The 19,917-nt window shown below is 40.5% G+C and overlaps 1 protein-coding gene across 5 annotated transcripts in view; it reads left to right on the forward strand.

Annotated features, from left to right (window-relative positions):
* Positions 1-19,917, forward strand: part of GRIA4 (glutamate ionotropic receptor AMPA type subunit 4) — a 214,051-nt gene that overhangs the window by 170,149 nt on the left and 23,985 nt on the right. For all 5 annotated transcript variants that reach the window (XR_013985100.1, XM_081001903.1, XM_081001904.1 and 2 more), the window contains exons 10-13: positions 7,004-7,210; positions 10,263-10,633; positions 13,098-13,296; positions 15,604-15,851. Coding sequence is in view for 4 of the 5 variants with exons in the window: in XM_081001903.1 (XP_080858029.1) it covers positions 7,004-7,210; positions 10,263-10,633; positions 13,098-13,296; positions 15,604-15,851 (1,025 nt within the window). In the remaining variant the exon portion in view is untranslated. The remainder of the gene's footprint in view (positions 1-7,003; positions 7,211-10,262; positions 10,634-13,097; positions 13,297-15,603; positions 15,852-19,917) is intronic.

The following is a 19,917-nucleotide window of genomic DNA, read 5'->3' on the forward strand; positions in this document are numbered from 1 at the left end:
AACATCGTCACTCCCTTCAGCCACGTACTGTATATATACAGATCCATTTAATTAGCTGTGGTCTATCGCCAGAATCTTGTGAATGTGCTTTCTTCCATAACGCGAGCAAGTAAAAAAGGCTGCTTTGAATGACGTGTCCCATTCACTTCCCTCTTCATATTAAAAGAAAGTTAATTCAGTGCCACTGGGAAAAACAGGATTTGGGACTGCTTTGAAATTGGATCTGGGTCCATTTCTACATTTAATTAAATAGTTCCTAGGAATCAGTAATGCTCGGCTTCTCCGTTTCTGGAAGGCAGGTATCTATTTATTAGAAACTCTTTCCCGCATGGCATGCTTTAATAAAACATTTGGCAATTTGCTTAGTGTCCTCTGGTTTTGTATGTTCCTGTGCTTCATTTGATGCAGTGCTATTTCATTCATAGACACAGGATATCAGTAGAATTAATCTATACTGCCCAAATCAGCATGTTCTACTTTTAGAAAACAATATGTTCTCTGGTTGTATAGCAGATGTGATTATCTTTTTGTTTTACCTTAATGTGAAAAAAATGAATTTGCTGTTAGTGGGGGTTTATTTAAAAAGCTGATATAAAAATAGAGAGGTTTAGTTAACATTTATGTAGCGTAATAATTCTTATTTTAATGATGTAGAGAACTAGATCACCTGCCGTGTTCTTAAATTACAAAGTCTAAAAGGGGGAGGATAAACATGTAAATTAATTATTGGATGTTAAAGAACTGTATCGAATCAGGAACACCTAGTCTAAACCCAGACCCAAGAAACACCCCCTGATAATTCCACAAAACGATTCATAACAGACCCCAGATCCACATAATGAATACAAATTAGTCCTTTCTTGAAAGTACATGCCAGCCTTCCCCAATCTGGTGTTCACCAGATGCTTTGGACTGCAATTCCCATCATCCCTGACCGGCCATGCTGCCTAGAACTGATGGAAATTGTAGTCCAAAACATCTAGGCTAGTATTCAAGAGTAGAACAGAGAGGGAGCTATTCCATTTGTGTTTTATGAGCGTTCCTTGCTATCACTAGCAAAACCCCTTGGGTGGTATTCAACTAAGCGTTGCTCAGCGTAGATCCACTGAACATAATAAACATAAATGAGTTAGATCTATTAATTGCAGTGCATCTGCTCTGAGTTAGTTGAATAACCCTCTGGATGGCATCAGGTTGCAGATATTATGGACAACATCTCTGCTTCTTTTTCTCTCCCTTGTAATATGTTGAAACACCCAGGTGCATTTATCTGCTAATTCAGTGTTTTGGGGGTATTGGCTGATTAAAGAAATAATAGTAGTAGTAGTTAATTAAATTTGTAAACCGCCCTATACCCACAGGTCTCAGGGCGGTTCACAGGATGAAATCAGAAAATACAAAACAAAAACAACCCAATAACACTTTCCCTCAACACATTTTAAAACGGCATCCAAAGGCCTGGTTAAAGAGGAACGTTTTTGCCTGGTGCTTAAAGGTATATAATGAAGGCACACACTTGATTTACAGTACAAATCCTATACATGTCTCTTCAGAAGTAAGCCCCATTGAGGTTTGGGGAGCTTACTCTCAGATAAGTGGGTTTAGCATTGCACCTGGGAGTAAGTCCTGTTGAACCCAATGGGGCTTACTTCTGAGGAAGTACATATACAACTGGTGAGTGATGCTGCCAAAGTAAGCACGCTTACTATGGAGTAAATTCTATAGAACACAATGGGATTTAATAGTAAATATGTCTACTGTTGTGCTGTAATTTTACATATTTTAACTGAGTGTTTAATTGCTTTGATTTGCATATGAATAAAAACAATTGTTAGGAAGAAACAAATATGCTGAAGAAACATGTATACAATCTTGCTGAAGTCAAGCCATTTTAAGCGCAGCTGATTTGAATGGGGAAATTAATATTTTGCTTAAATTCTTGATACTGAAATTAATGGGATTTTGGAAGTGCTTTGGTTGGATCAGACGTTTCCGTTTTGCTTTTAGAATATTTAGCAAGCTACTCTCTATAAAATAGCTGCAGCATCTAGCTGCTAAACTACTGTTGGCTTGTTCACATGTGAACAAGTTTGTTGACATTTACAGAACCCATTCCTCATTGTTAATCTGGATGGACAGTTCATCCCCATTCTATATGTGGATGGGACTAACTTCAGCCTATCCTGCTTCCATGTGGGTTTAAAATGGAGATTCTTTTAAAATCCGCATGACCATAAGAACATGAGACGAGCTGGATCAGGTCTTTGAATTCCAAGGCCTTTTTTAAAAGCTCCAAATTCAGTCATGCACCCTGCCCATAGCCTGCCGCCACAGGCTGCTTGCTAGTGCATTTTTTAATTGCAATGAAGCAATCCCTCACCCCCCAGAGCAACATGACTATGACAAGAAAAATACATGAGTGTCCCCCATTTTTTACATCCATGGCATCCATGTTTTTTCTACTCTCTTGGATGCTAAAGGGGAGGGCAGGGAGAGTTCCTGGCTGAAGAACACCAATACCAACTTTACCTATATAAGTCACAGAGACTGAATTTAACCTCCGCCGATCACAGACCATAGCAAAACTTTTGTCAGGGCTTTGACGTATGCTAGAGCAGCTTCAGAACTGGGCCATGCAAGCTTGGGCAGGAGAGGCTAATCTGTTTAACTATACAAGAAGCCTGCAAAGGTCAGGGAGGGTCTACGTAGGTGCTCAGATAGATGAACTAAGAAGGAACATTGGTTGTAACCAGTTCAGCTCCAGGTCTTGACCAAAAGGTTCAGACTGCACAGCACTTAGCCGAAAAAGTGTGGAGAGCTTGGTTCTTCTATATTTGCCAAACATAGAGGTGTAAATTGCCTTCCCACTGAATCCCATGGAATGTTTTATTATATATGACAAGGCGAATGATTATTATTATTTGCAAGACTGACCTTCAAACCTTTGATAAATGTATTTTCTATACTTTAGCAAATGCTTTGAAGTTCTCTGGGGAGTGCAAGATTATTTTTTCTGAGTATAAATTAAGCATAGAGACAATATATTTCCTTTTCAAAAAATAAAAAAGACCATTCCCTAGTTTCTAATTATGAGCTGTGTACTAGCAAGTTTGTGAAGGATTTCTCTACACTGATAAATCTATTGTTGCAAAGCTGTATATTTTAAATGTTAACCATTGTTATAGATATCAGATTTCTGTAAGTAAAGCTTGTACCACTTTGATGATCTATGTTCATACTTTGTTACTAATCATTTGAAATGTGGATTTCCTGTGGAATTATATTTCATAAACCTCCTCCAGAGTGTTCTAATTTTATTGTAATTGGAAAGTGCATCAGGCCAAATGGTGGGTGGATATCTTCTCAACACGTGTTTAGTTTTGTAGCCGTTGTGTGGCAGGAATAGAAATCAAAATGGGTTGCCTGATGGAGCCAACAATGGATTATGCATTCATCACATAAACAACCTATCTTTTTCGAGTAGTTGTGGCTATGAAGGCCATCATTTGTTGGATCCCTTCACACAACATGGTACTGCGTTTACCCTGCTTTTGCTTCTGATCATCAAGTTTTGAAGGTTTTTGTATTGTTTCAAAGCCTGCTTAACTACAGGGACAAAAGACAATATATATGGGCACATCATGGAAAGCTAAACCTCTCCCAATTACGTTTTTAAGTACCCTAAGTGTGCAGAGTATTATGTCTTGCAAGGCACTATCTCTCTGCTGGATTTCTAGATATGTTTCAGATATAACAGCTCTGAATGAGCTCCTGCAACTGCAATATTGCCCATGGGAGAAATGGGGTGATCTGATATCATTGCAAAGGAGATAATGCATTATTATTTTTTTATTAATGCTTGGTCTTTCAGCTGCTTTTAGTGACGAGATAGTTGCAGTTGCAAAAGTTTCAAAACTTCCACAAATAAAGGTTGGGTGTACACATGCAAAAGAATGAGCACGGAATGAGGGGGTAGGGGGAATAATGGAGTGAACCACTTCTCACTGTAGGGGTGTGGGGGTTGCTTTTGGTCATCCCAACTGGCAATGCCGTTCTTTCCAAAGGCAAAAGTTGAATACAAAGTGAAACAAGCTTGAAGGTACAGCATACACAAGGGCTGGCATTTTCTGTAAGCTTTGGTTATCACAGTCTGAACATGTAGCGTGTGGCCATTATCTGACCACCATATGGATACATATTAGTGTGTCTCCATGAAAATGAACCCATGCTCCTGTTTAGTTAAACTCCTGGCCATATCGATGCTTTGGCTGTTTATCTAGGTCGATGGTCCTGATATCAATTTGTCTGCATGTTGCAGGAGATTTCTGCAAAAAATAAGTTCTAGGGCACAGTCTCCATTCACCTGGCTAGTACTGTAGGACCTCTCCATCACTAAATGAACTGAGAGTGTGCTGTAGAACAAGCACAATACCTCTGAATCAGCATGCTGCAGAAGAAAATTGGTAAATATGGGGGAATCTACTTTTCAAGGAAGAGGCTATTATTGATCTTTTAATTGAGAATCCCATAATCAGCTTCCGGAGAACCCCAGAAGCCGCAAGAACACATAAAAACAACCATAATTGGTAGCGTTGTGCTCCGAATGATGAATGTTATCTGGTTTACACAATATTGACCTTGGGAGCCCATTATTTTCATTGAAGATGGAATGAAAGTTTTCTTGCTATCCAGATAATTCCAGCATCATAGTCCCAGTAAATATCTGAGTCGTTCCTATTTTGGCTATGTATTATTGCATAATCTATTTGGACAGGACACAAATGTAGGGGGCTGCTATGGTTATCCTTTGAAGGCACAACATTTGCCAACTGTTGCCACAGCTCAGCCCAAATGAGAGTTGATGAGAAACTATTGGCAAATGGTGACTTTAATGGCAACAACCTCTGTGTCTTTTATCTGGTCATCAGATGTAAGTGATGCGGCACTACCAAACACCCCCTTTTTAAATGAAATCTTAAATCTCTAATGTTAGAACTGATACATTGGGTAATGCTGGGATGCTGCTACATAAGGTATTGAAAACACAAAGAAAAGGTATTGACACAGTGTCAAAATGAAGATGTACCATGGTGAAAATACCATCTTCCCGAAATATTTCTCCATTTGCCTATAATGGTTACAATGACTTTTCTGTGTTTGCTTATGACGTAATAATGAATAATTTTCCATTCCGCCCTGCATTTTTCACAGGCAGAATCATTTCCATTTCACTGCAATTCATGTTCTGCCAAAAACGACGTTAATTCACCTTGCTGTCTACTGGGGGAAATGGTGTTTACACGATTAATTATATAACTTGTGTGATTTACATAACTAATTGTGTAACTTATGTAATCCCATTGTCTTTACATGTTCCACTCATTTCAGTGCAAAGAAAACACAACACATATTTGGTGGCGGGAGGGGGTAATCAATCTGTGGTTTCAAACCACAACAGCAATGGTGACCACCAGTCGCATTCGCTATCCTGAACATAGGATGAATCAGTGAACATTGCCAGCTTCCACTCCCTTTTTCATTGTCATCAGAATTCTCAGACATCGCTGCTTAGAACTCATTATTTGGGTTCAGGGCGTTCCAAATTCAACACAAAACAAAATGCCCTCTTGAAAAAAGAACATGGGGGAGCCTTTAAGAGCAGACAGTACTGGTCCATATGGACCACTCCCCAAACTTGATAAAAGGCAACTGCATATATGTTCAGATTGCATTCAAAAATGGTACCTTTGAAATGCCATGTAAATCTCCGCATGGTGCTTGGATTTTTGACTTAATGCACTATTTGGAATTCCCCCCCCCCCCCCGGCTACATGTGGGGAAGGAGAAATGATCTCACAACCACATTTGAGAACTCGGGGGGGGGAGAGCTTTAGGAGGAAAGAGAGGGAAACAGCTTTAAGAGAGCAATGAGACACGTGGGAAAAGAAGCACTATGGTGGTTGACCTCGTTTGTTTTGAAGATTGATTGCAGCAAATTAAACTATAAGTCAAAGAACAGAATTCTGAATCTCCAAGGAACAGAATTTGAATCTACAGATCTGAGTCTTTGGATGCAATCTTTCCTTATGTTTCACTTAAATGGAGGACTGCGTGATTGAAATTTACACACTAATCAGCTAAGGTGTGGTTGATTAATTGGTATGGGTTGATTTTAATCAACAGTTCTCTTTAAGTTCTGCTTGTATTGATTCTATAGGGAATGAAAATTAAAAAACATTAAAACATTCCTAATGGTGGGTTGGATCCAGAGACGTACTCAGCAGGTATTTGCTGGCCCAGGAGGAAAGAGAGAAATAGGCTATCTCCACTGATTATGCCTTCAGCCCTCTTTGCTCCCTGAAAAAGTGTAGAGGGTTGGCCATTCCTCCAGAGCAGCATTAAACATAGTGCAGGGGGGGCAGGGCTCCCCTATCTCTGCCATGGAGCCTCTGCTGGATCTTGGAGCCTTCCATGAAGAGAAGGAGAAAGGCCTGTCTGGATCCAACCCAGTGAGTGCTATTTTGCTTATTGAATTATAAGGGGTAGCTGATGCTTCCTTCAGCATATTGAAAAGGCACCTATACCCAGGGGTGTTTTTTGAGTAAAATTATTCCAATACAAGTCAATAAGTTATCCATATAAACAAAGGTGTTAAAATATGGTTGTAAATAAATTGATTTTTAAAGCAACTGGTCCATTAATTTTGCCATTCTTTTTATGTGCCCAAGGATTAAAAAAAAATTCTAAATTGGGTTTTGGATTTCAACTGGACAAGTGTATGTCATATGTTGCAAATCTGATAGATAGATAGATAGATAGATAGATAGATAGATAGATAGATAGACAGATAGATTTCCTATGGATTTCTTTTTCGATTTTGTGATCAGTTCAATAATATCTGATGTGACCTTTCAATATGACACAGCTGGTGGTAAATAACATGTACCTTTGGACAGGCTATGCTATATGTTTATCTTTTACAGTTCTCCTTCTTTCATTGTAGGAAGCCCCATATGTTATGTGGAAAAAAAACAGAGAACTGTTTGAAGGGAATGACAAGTATGAAGGATACTGTGTAGACCTGGCATCAGAAATTGCAAAGCATATTGGCATCAAGTACAAAATTGCTATTGTTCCTGATGGAAAATACGGAGCAAGGGATCCAAACACAAAAATCTGGAATGGGATGGTGGGAGAACTGGTGTATGGGGTAAGCATATCTATTTTTGATGCCAACTTTTGCATCAACTTCTCATGAGTGTAGTTGTCATGTAGGGTTATATACGTCCCAGCGATTGTCTGGCTCTTTTCTTGGCAAATGTTGACATATGAATGTTGACAATCCCTGATGAATAATCTAAATATTACCTCCGAGCTGTAATAGACATGCAGGTGGCATGCCACAACCTCTTTTATAAACTGTGCATGTATGTTCAGGAAATGCTTCGCTTGGAAAGAAAATTGCATTTCCATTCTGGAAGGGACATTAAAACAATTTCCCTGTTGATGGATCATTTCTCAGAACATTTAAACTAGTGAGTGTGAACGTTCCCTTTTAATCACTTAGAAAATATGGAAATGCATCTTGACACTACAAGTGAACTACTGAGGTATGAAAGTGTACACTGAAAAGCAGAATGATAAGGCTGCCCCCACCTTCTCATTGCTGGGCAGGGCTGCAGCTCAACTGGTGGAGATAATGGTTCAAATACAAATGCTCCCCAGTTCAATCCTGGCAACTCTAGAACTGGAAAATACTCCGATCTGAAGCTTATCAGTGTAGACAGCAATGAGCAGTGGTTGGACCAGTGCTTACCCCCCAAAAAAAAAAATGTTTAGGGGTACTCTCATTTCGACTCAAGAAAATCACCATTTTATAATTCAAATAGAGGAAAAATAAATACAGTAAATGGTCAAAAGTACAAAGATTCACAAAATGTTTAGGGGTATGCGTACCCCCCAGAAAAACAGCACTGGGTTGGACTATGCATAAGGCAGCTTCGGATGCTCCTATTCTTCAGACAGCCAAGACTCTTTCATCTGATAAGCTCTCTCAGCAGCAAAGGTTTTGTTCCAACAATCTCTGTGCTGTGTGGACAGGAGCCCTGCTCTGCTGTTTAGGAAGAGTGGAGAGGAGAGAGGAATTTTCATTTATCAGCATAACTTTGCGAGCAGGACTGGAGATGCTTTGAAGACTGGGTGGTTCACTGAGTGACTGAGGATGGTTGGGAGGTGATCATATAACCATAGAATTGTAGAGTTGGAAGGGACCACAAAGATCATCTAGTTCAATTCCCTGCGATGCAGGAGTCCCCAGCATGGGACTCAAACCCACAACCCTGAAGGGTCTCATGCTCTACCGATTGACCTATCATCTGATGTCCTTACACTTTTGAATATACCTGTGCATGAGAAAGCAGGGTCATGTTTGGAACAGTCCTCCACCTATGATGATCCTTCACTTTAGCCAAACCCATTTTTGGTTCACTCCCAAACACAGATTGGAGGCAAGCTGTGAGATCCTTGTAACAATACCCAAAGCTTTTTTTTTATTTATTTGAATTCAAATATATTTTCGTTTTATATTGGTACACAGCATAATCCAATGCTTATTTACTCCAAAGAAAAATCCATCTTATTCCTGGGTAATAGTGGATAGGATTGCAGACTATGTCTGAAATTTTAAACACACTTGCAATGCATGAATCTTTTGCTCAATGTGGGGCTCAGACCCACAACCCTGAGATTAAGGGGTCTCATGCTCTACCAACTGAGATATCTAAAGAAGACTGTCCTGCAGAGCTAGGGGATCCTTGCTGTTTTTCTGATGAATCTAGATGACTAAAATATTATCTGCACAACACTATAATCTTTAGTGATGAGCTTATTCATCAAAGCACTTTCTAGTGGTGAATGCAATTAGCTACCTTTTGCAGGTGTTCTCAAAATCTCCAGCAGTCAACTCCGGTTAAATATTCATTCTTCTGCCATGGAATGTTATCCACTCACTGCATGATGAATAAGGAGGTCATTGCCCATTTCTGTCAAAGTCTAACAAAGAATGAGGCTCTGAAGTTCAAGTAATTTATGCTGCATTTTGTTAAGCTTCCTTGAAAATGAATATTTGAGAAGGAAAAAAGAGAATGTGAATTAAGCCATTGAAACAGGCGGCAGCATTCAAGAGGTTCCACACTTTACACCATGCCTTTTTATTGGATATCCATATTTTCTTTATTGCTTAGTCAAAATGGGAAATGCTGATAATGAGCCTTGCTCATTCTGATAAATGGAGCCATGCCCTCTTAAAAGACCAGAGCTTTCCAAACTATTCATGTTGGTGTAACACTTTTTAGACATATCATTTCGCGACACAATTTTACTAGGAAACCGGAGGTTAAACTAACCCCTTATAAGAGCATTCGCATGACACACCTACACACTGCAGCCGACACACTAATGTGTCGCAACACACAGTTTGGAAAGCTCTGTTCTAGACACTGTTAAAGCTCTTCAGAGCTGATGGCACTGGCTGCAGTCCAAAGCCCCATGGAACTCCAGGCTGCACACACAAATGGCTCCACAAGCAAGGTAACATTTGAGTGTGCTTTGTAAGCACAGTGGGAATGTACATTGTGTGCAGAGAAGTGCTGTACAGGCTAGATCACTGCCTGGCCTCCCATAGGTTAGTTCAAAATAAGCACGATGCTTTAAGTTAGTTCAAGATGAGGTGAGTATTTGAAAAATCGGGTGAAAAGCAAAAAACAAAACCTGGTTCAATTGGCATGACCTATTTCTATTTCCAGGCAGGTTCAGACCATTCCAGTTCATCCCCTGGATCAGGTGTTTCCCACCACCGCCAAGACAGAAAGAGAGAAAGTGCTCTACTTTTTTCAAGGGATCTGTGTAAAAGTTGGATCTAGCAGAATTAATCTGAGCCTGGAGAAGAACACAGAGCTGAAAGAGGAAGTGAGAAAGACTGTCCTTCATTCAGCTTCCTCCTTCAGCTCCAGGTACTTTTCAAGGTTCATGATCAAAGAGGCATTGATGCTACTGATAATAGATTATAGAATGATATTTATGCAATAAGAATACACACATGTACATGTGCGCGCACACAGTCCCCTATTCACTTTCTTTGGTATCCATTTTGGCCTTTAGTTTTAAGAGGGCAAAAGTCTAATGCATCCATTTGTTGCAAAACAATTTGTGCCATTTCGTGTTTCTCTAATCTGTAGTTGTTTGGGTTCTCCTTCTCTTTGCAGAAAGCAGAGATTGCTGTCGCGCCTCTGACCATCACTTTGGTACGAGAGGAGGTTATCGATTTTTCTAAGCCCTTTATGAGTCTGGGCATATCCATTATGATCAAAAAGCCTCAGAAATCTAAACCTGGAGTGTTTTCCTTTCTGGACCCCTTAGCCTACGAGATCTGGATGTGCATAGTCTTTGCCTACATTGGGGTCAGTGTTGTCCTGTTCCTGGTGAGCAGGTTTAGTCCATATGAGTGGCACACAGAGGAGCCAGAGGACGGCAAAGAAGGGCCCAGTGACCAGCCTCCCAATGAATTTGGCATCTTCAACAGCCTGTGGTTCTCCCTGGGTGCCTTCATGCAGCAAGGATGTGATATTTCTCCCAGGTTGGTATGAAATAATATCTCTGTTTTTAAAAATGTATATTTTATTATCAGCAGTGAGACTACACAATACAGTACACAAGAGACAGCCACTTGCTTGCTGCTGTTTTAAAATTGATTCTTCTGTTCATTAACGTGTTCTGAGTAATTGTCTCCCTTTCAAATCAGACAGCCATATTGAATCATTTTAAACCTTTCGTACGTTTCAGGTTCTTGTAGTTTTTAAAGCTTCACAGATATTCGTTTTATTTTTGCAAAGCAGGGATTGTGTTAATGGCAATAGATAGGTACAGCCAATTGGCAACTCCTGGATTGGTACTGGGGGTAAGAATTGTTATGGATATTCTATCTTTAATGCTGCATCTCTATTTTAGATTTGGAATGTACCATATTTATGTATGTTGTTTGTAAATGTGCACATTTGTATGTAATGTTATGCATAGGTGCGCCACAGCTGGGAAACCCTTACAACTAGGTAACACCAAACTTATTATGGCATATGATCACTCAGGAGCTTGTAGTTTGTGTGTTCTGGCAACTAGACCCGTATGGAAAGCAGAATGGGTCCCCCCAAAACACAGGCGTTGGCCAGCTCTGGTTTGGGATGAAGCCAGCAGCCTCTGTATTATACAAAGACAATATGAAAATGCTTTTCCGTTGTTCCCAGTGCATTACAGTTGCTCTGTTTTTCCATTTCTTAAGCCAAAATGCTACTGCTGTGGGAAATCTTTATTTCACTGTTACAGTAGGATCCCTCACCCACCAAGTAAGGTGGAAGCAAGAGATGTCCAGGGCATAGTACAAAGAACTCTAACACATCTTCTCAAACAAAGAACTTTAAGCTAACTGGTTACATTTTTGTCATAGCATGCAGGCATTGATCATGCACACTTATCAACAGCTACATTCCTAGACTATCTACCTTCGAAGTAGCCTCTATTCCATTGCCTCAACAGCGGTCCCTCCCTCTTATCTTCAACCTTCCTCCCCATCTATCTCATAACTGTCTGGTTGCATAAACATTAGGCATTCCACATGTCTACCCTTGGCCTTGCTCAAATGCAGGCATTCTTCAAACAGCTGCATTGTTTTAAATTATTTCTTCAGACTACCAAAGGTAATAGGGAAAATGCAGCAGGTGGAACGTAAATTAGAGAATCAGAATTTAGGGTGCAGCTATGCTGTACAGAAATCAATATCAAAACCTCCATACAGGAGTACACACTTAGGATACAAAGCAGAGGGTGTTTGTTGGACGTTAGTCCTGCCAAAACTAGGGATTTCATGAGGCCTGGACTGCATTTGAGTAAGTTTCTGTTTTTGTGTTGAAATGTGCATTATTATTTTTCAATAGTGGAGTATTATTTGTCAAACGTGCATACAACTTATGTGAAAAACAAAGCCATTTTGCTATTTTTCTCGGGGTCCCAGATCCAAGAAACTACCTGAAAGGAGTCCCAATCAGTTTCTTATTTCAATAGGACTTAAGCATCACTGACTTTCTCTGAATAAGGACTGTTCTCATTCATTTCTAGGCAAACCTGGCAACAGATAGCAGTGTGTCTGTTTGGGTGTCTATAAAGTCTAGACTTTATAAAGTTAATGGAGTTGAAGGGTTTATATCTAGTACTGCGGTGTAAACAGTTTTCAAAGACAGTCAATTTTGCCGTGAAAATCCAGAGAGTTCTTCCTGATGGCTATCCAATTGCATACATATAGACCATGTTGTCTATAACTTGCTTAGATGTGGCAGGCATCTTTGTGTTGAATTCTTTCATACAATGTCCTAACAAATACAGAGCACTCTGGATTCTTTTAAAGCATACCTTGCTAAGTACGTAAGAATATGTTCCTGGAATACAGAAGGTAATGTAGCCTAGCTGTTTTAAAAACTTCCAACCTTCACTCAATCCTTTCTACAGACCTATCTGCCAAAGAACCTGGGCACAGTACTTAGGATTCCATCTCAGACCATGTACAGCTGGGTATTTTGAGGCTCACTAACTGAGAATGTGTCCTGCAAGCCATTCAACACCCCCCTTACTGAGAGGAAGATCAGTCGTGGTGGGCAAACTGTCTTTCAAAGAAGCTTTCCTTCAGCAAATGATACTTTCACTCATAAACTTGCAAGGAGCCTTGTTATTCCCCTGAATGCAGTTCAAAAATCACTGAATTCCAGCCGCTGTAGCAGCTGCTTTCTCATTTGAGAAATATAATTAAAACTCAGAGGTATATTGCATTTCTATTTATACGCCACACTCACTGTATCCTGGATTGAGCACCAGATATCAGGAGAAGCTTGGTTAAACAGAACTTTGGTCCTGTTATGTTTCAGTCCCAGTTACTGCTACTTGGCGAATAAATTTCCTGTAATAATGGTGTCTCTCACTGTCTCTCTGTCTCTTTCTCTTTCTCTTTCTCCTTGGCCAAGAGATAGGAAAATATGCATTATCTTATTCATGTTTAGATCTCTCTCAGGTCGCATAGTTGGAGGTGTGTGGTGGTTCTTCACACTCATCATTATTTCATCATATACCGCTAACCTTGCGGCTTTCTTGACTGTTGAGCGAATGGTCTCGCCCATAGAAAGCGCAGAAGACCTTGCCAAACAAACCGAAATTGCATATGGGACACTGGACTCTGGGTCGACGAAAGAATTCTTCAGAGTAAGTTGGCATGCCTACTAGGTTCTCGTTTCCCTTGCTCTACCTGGGAAGCGTTCGGAACGCAGTCAGAATAATGATGCATTATGGAAAATCAGATTTGTGGTCTTGTAGCTCCTACAATATTGGCATTATGGTGTGTTTTTTTAAACTCCAATGCCACTTGTTGGCGTTTGCAATCATTTTAATTTGTGGCAAATATATTGATCTTGACATGTCAAGCTAGGAACTGCCCTTAGGGACTGTAGAGGCAGAGGTAATTAAGATAGCATTGCTCTGCTAGCTGATTGCAAACCACAGCATGGAGACGAAAAGGAGTTCTGAGTATATAAGATGATTCTAAGGGGTCTTTCAGGTTCACTCTTGCTTACGGGTTTTCTGAAGGCGCCCTTTGATGAAAAGATGCATAATAATGTAATTCCAAGCACTGGAATGAAGCAAAAGGGTTGCTTTATAAGTCTGTAACTATAAGAGACATTGTTCCAGTCTTTTGCCTAATCACATTCCTCTTGTAAATCTTTCTATTCACGTTACTTTAATTTTGTTTTTCTGCTACAGAAATGTAAAACGTACCCTTTTCTAGAAGCTTGGAAACAGAAATTGCTGGGCATAATTAAGGACTCTTATGTCCCACTAATGCCACTATATGCTTGGCCATGGAGACTTGAAAGTGTTTAACTTGGACAGGATTGTGTTCATTGCCATTAAATATAGACTCTTAAACACTGGAAACAGACTAGCCGTTGATAGGATAGTTAGGCAAGTGGTGAAATTTCTTAGACTCCACCCACACCATACATTTAAAACACTATTGTACCACTTTAAAGGTCCTAGAGAATCCAGGGAACTGTAGTTTGTTTGGGGTGCTGACCTCACAGAACTACAATTCCCAGAATGAACTATAGTCCCCATGATTCTCCATGACTGTTAAAATGGTATCATAGTACTTTATATTGTGTCCTCCATCACTTTTACCCTTCGCCTTCTGTCCTAAATACGAATAGAACATAGTTCAATGAAACTGTATAAGAACAATGCATGTTTCAGCTGTTTGACACAACCCTTAAGGGAGCTTCTAGAAGGATGTCCTCTCTGAGCCCTGTTATACTTCCAGAGGAATGCAAAAAGGCCTTGGGACAACATGCTCCACAGGGATGTTTTCCTGTGCCACCACCCCGGATGCCAGGACTTGAGCCTGCAGTGGGGTTTGAATGTGAAACTCAAAGGATGCCTGTTGGTGATTCATTGTGTGTGCCATAACCCAGCTCTAGCCAAGAAGGGGAGCTGTAGGCAGATCAGCCATTCTCAAAAGCTAAGCCTCTTAAAACAAGGATATGTCTGAACAGGTGCTCCTCAGACCTACATAAAGCTTCCAGGTGAACCACACAATGTTTTCTCATTGGTGTGATTTCTTCTCTTACTCAGCATATGCACGCATTCTACACTGTTGTGTGCCTTGTGAATTTAGTTATTTCTACTACACTAGTGACTTTTTGCCTTAGTGCAGATTCTGAGTCTATTTTTGCCTTCCGTTCACCAGGGAGATAACTGGGCAATAGACAGATAATAGGTAATGGCCATAGACAGGCCTTTGGCAAATCTATTCAAGGCGGGTCTATCAAGCAAGTATTTTGGGCTTGCATCTGACCATAGGAAATGGATATTTAGCTATTAACTGGCTACGCTGGTGCTATTCAGCTGTTTCCTGGCCTTTTCCCTTTATTAGCAGGTCTAGCAGGGCTGATGAATAGCAGAATTGGCCTTTAGATAGCATGAGTAAGAGTTACTTTGCGTGGATTTGATGCTCCCATGTAGTGCCAAATGGCCACCTCTATGAATGATCCAGAGGTGGCTATTTGCACAGGATGGGACCATTCCATGGGGAAAATGCACAGGCTGTACACACAGCAACAGTCTGTGCAACTTTTCTTTCCACAGCCCTGTGTGTAGCCAAATTTTGTTGCTTGCATCAAACCAACCTGTACAAAAGGCTACATTTAGCAATCATTACATTTCCTGCCAGTCATTCTGACACCTCCAATAATTTCTTCTGTTTGTTGTGATTCTGCCTGGAAATGATTTTAACATGGCTGGGCATAAAACTTACGAGCATGTGCGATGGTAAGCAATGTCAGGACTGCAGTATCTTCCTACGAATGACTCTAAGGCTATCGAAAGGTATCTCCCCCCCCCCCCCCACACACAGAGCGATCAAAAAACACCTGACTCCTGATACATTATGCATTGTGACCTGTTTCTGTGGTGGCCTCGTCCCTTTGCTGCATCTAATCTCCTTTTAATTTCCTTCAGAGATCTAAAATAGCAGTGTATGAAAAGATGTGGGCGTACATGAGCACAACAGACCCGTCCGTGTTCGCTAGGACTACGGCTGAGGGAGTTGCCCGTGTCCGCAAGTCCAAGGGCAAGTTTGCCTTCCTCCTGGAGTCCACCATGAATGAATACATTGAGCAGCGCAAGCCATGTGACACCATGAAAGTGGGAGGAAATCTGGATTCGAAAGGCTATGGCGTAGCCACACCAAAGGGTTCTTCATTAAGGTGGGTGGAATAGTATAACAATATAACATGTGTTGTTATAGTATTCCACCTTCCCTGATGCCCCTGATCTAGTTCTTTTTGTGTTGTTCTGTGGACATGGTATGTTCTTTTTTTTTCTTCCTTTTCCCATTTCACATTTTCGATCGACAAGGAGGTAACGGTTGTACGAATAACATAGTCCACCGAATAGTCACAATTGGTGTATATCTATCAAGGCCATATAAAAAACAAACTGGTCAGACACTGCTTCCAAGTTTTCCTCAAGACAAAATGTAGCTCCAAGTGCTATTCAGGCTCAACAGGTTTTTTTATTTTACTGAATTACGTGATATCACTGAGTAGATTAGCCTGTCATATTTTGGGTGACCAAACATTAGGTGAGAATCTCCCTGTCCCGCCATGATCTCAAAAGGACAGTATTACTGAGTCAAAAACAGCCTCAGTGAGTCCTTTGTTAAAGTGTCTTTTTGTGCATAAAATATTTTAAAACCTTGCTGCCTTTATTCCCGGCTTTATTACTGACTTCAAAGCCACCATTTTTTAAATAAACTTTTTAAGAATTGGGATGCAAAATTATACCGCATGAACTTGAAGCATCATACAGTACAATTCTATGTGTTTCAACTCGGAAGTAAGTCCCAATGGGTTTGATCTGGCTTACTCCCAAGTAAGTGGACACTAGATTGCAACTTTAGATGGGAATGCCATGCGAACCTACCTGGGAGTAAGCCCCACTGAAAAATAGGAGACTTCATTCTGAGTAAACATGCATGGGATTCTCCTGCATGTCTTTGCTTTTACATACAAAGATGCAAATATCTTCCCCACCCTTAACAAATCAGTTTGATTCCCAAGTTGTGTTGATGTGTGCTGACGATGGAATAACTCATAAATCCTTTTGAATTCTGAAAACAGTGGCAGCTTTGCACAGTTTAGGGTTATCGTATTGTGTATTCAGTGTAGTACAAATACCTTCTTGCACTTTGGGAACAACTTCTGCTTGTGTAATGGGACTTTCCTTCCCTCTTTTTGTCCCCATGCAACCCCTAAAATTGTTCTGGTTGTTCCCCAATCCTCCAGAGCAGATTTGGGGGTGGTGTGGAGTGTGCACGGGTGTGGGAGAGAGCAGAAGTTGTTCCACATGTGGAATTATTTCATTAACTACTGCACTCTGGGTATTTGATTTTGCACACCTGACAATGTAGGTTTTGCATTAGGAACAGAAAATCACAGGAACAGGAAATTGCATTAGGGACAGAAATTTGCGGTATCCCTAACCACTTTCAGGCCAAGCGGGAGCAATTACACTTCTGTTTTTGCTAAATGACTGCAAAAGAATTCTTGTACTCTAATATGAGGAAAGAGAGAATCGCTTATTAGATTGGGTGGGAAGGAAGGGAGAATTGTTCTCAGAATGTCATGCTCTAGTGTATGGCTGAGTCTGACTTTGGTATTGTTTATGATTTTAATATTTTTTTGGAAGGAAGAGGCAGGGTGCAATTGATTTAATTAATAAATAAATAACAGTAGCAAACACTTAAACCTAGCTAGAAAACAATCAACCGTTCGGCTCTGTACCCTTCTAGTTCGACCAACGAGCACCCAGTGGAGGTTGCTGTTAAACAATATTCCTGCTATTTGTTTGAGGGAGCAAATCTCCCCGAACAATCATCTCTGTCTTGGTAATATACAGTAGCTGTTCTCAAAGGGTTTATTTAGCTCCATGTAGCTGAAACTTTAATGCTGTTCCTCGTTCGTTGCTGTCAGTCTTCAGGGAATATCTATAATTTAACAAAGCTCCTTTTGGTAAATAGCACTGAGTTGGAAGTTATTAGAAATAGGTAGAGTTGTATCACTGGTACAACCTAAGGGGGATTAGAGAAGGCTGGCCTTCCTTATCCTTTTCTATTCCTCCATTGTGGCTTTAAAGGGCAAAAGTCCTTGCTAGCCCCTGGCTTGCTTAACGCATGGTCAGTCTATGTATTTTGCAAGGGAAGAACAAAAACTACCTAGATGATTGAACTGTGCTTTGGGTTTATCAGAAGTTTTCCCCAAAGTAGTTTATTCACTCAGCCTAGTGAAAACTGGACTGTGTCCAGGCTATTTGCCTCTAGATAGAGAGAGGCACCAGCTTCTCAGCTGCTTGGTCCTGCTGTGCTAAGAGCAAGTCCATCCCCAAAACTCTGTGTTTCCTGAATTGTTCTCCTTTTGTATTTTTATGCTGCAAACCAGCCTGTGATCTTCAGATGAAGGATGGTATATAAAATTAATTAAACAAATAAAATAAAATAAAACAACTCAAACCCATAATCCTTAAAGGAGCAGCGGAATGTTGCAGAAGGTCCATAATGTCTGGTCTTCTATGGTAATATAAAATAGTTTGGCCCAGGACCTCTGTTTCTGCTGCTATTTTTCCTGTATGTAAGCTCCAAATTCAAATACGATACAGTTTTTCTTCCTTCAAATGGCCAGGAGCTAACACCCCAGCTTTCTTTCTTCATTCCTTTATTTCTTCAAGCCTCTCACATCTCAAAGCAGTTTATAATAACAGTGATTGAACACAGAGAAAAAAATACCGTATTATTATAATAATTCAATGCAGTCCAACCCAGATTGAAATTATTAAAGCTCATGTTTAAAACAACACAGTAGAACAAATAATATGAGTCAGCTTCTTTCAATGCTTTTGAGTGCACTATTGCCCAATTCGGAAAATTTTCCATGAGAAACTAAACTGAATTTGAGAAGTGCCTTTGTTTGGAGGCTCACTTTCTAAAATTATACTCAGCTGTAATAAAATTTTACGCTATGATAACATTGTGCGGAAAAATGGGGGGAAAGAGAACTTCAGACTAGTTTCACAAAATAAATGTAAGTTTATGTAGAAAATGGCGGGGCAAGTTAGTTTAAATGTAAACATAACATAAAACCAGCTCAATAATATTCCACAATGGCATTTTCCCCAATGAAGGTTCAAAAATAAGTATAATTTATCTGAACATTGCTGGAAGTGCGTCATAAATGGTGTGGGAGAAATAAAGCGAGAGCCAGTGTGGTGTAGTGGTTAAGAGCGGTAGTCTCGTAATCTGGGGAACCGGGTTCGCGTCTCCGCTCCTCCACATGCAGCTGCTGGGTGACCTTGGGCCAGTCACACTTCTCAGAAGTCTCTCAGCCCCACTCACCCCACAGAGTGTTTGTTGTGGGGGTGTGGGGGAGGGAAAGGAGAATGTTAGCCGCTTTGAGACTCCTTAAAGGGAGTGAAAGGCGGGATATCAAATCCAAACTCTTCTTCTTCTTCTTCTTCTTCTCCCTGCCACATGCTTGATTTCAAAGATTGGCTAATGAATATAAGGGGGCCTACCTTTGAAATCAAACATGTGACTTCCTCTCTCCCTCAACCCCCACCACAATTCTCATTTCAAAAGCTTTTAGCACTTGCAGCATTTTTTTCTCCTGACTTGCTCTATGGATTCACCAATATGGCAACACGTTCAGTGAGATTAATCTGAATTGTGTTTCACTTGAATAATGTATGACCATAATGCATTCTCTCTCACCTTGATCACTTTTTAAATCGAAAGGCAATCCAGAAGGAGCGGGTGAAAGGAACAAATACTCCAATCACCTAACCTGAGATAGCTTAGGCTAGCCTGTCCTGTTAAAGAGATGGCAGAGCAGGCAAGGCTGTTCATGAAAGAGACCATTCAAGATACCACTTTACCACAACGCTCCATTTTCATTCTTCAGCCACACACTGAAACTGATCAGCCTGAGCAATGGGGGGGGGGGGGAGCGAGAAATGTACAGGTCCCAAAGGAACTTAGGTTTTGTGGAAGGATGGATGTGGAGCATATGTATTTGTGTGTGTGTGTGTGTGTGTGTGTGTGTGTGTGTGTTCATATCCTGCCATTCCTTCCAGGAGTTGAAGGTGACATACACAATCCCACCCTCTAGAAAAGAGAAAAACAGGAAGGCAGCAAATGATAAAGGGTGGGGGGGGGGTTTACAGGTTCTCCAGAAGTCGCTCCACACCTATTTTACCCTAGCAACAACCCTTCGATGCAGA

Source organism: Podarcis pityusensis (genome assembly GCF_964106645.2).
Source record: "Podarcis pityusensis genome assembly, chromosome: 4".
Taxonomy (NCBI): domain Eukaryota; kingdom Metazoa; phylum Chordata; class Lepidosauria; order Squamata; family Lacertidae; genus Podarcis; species Podarcis pityusensis.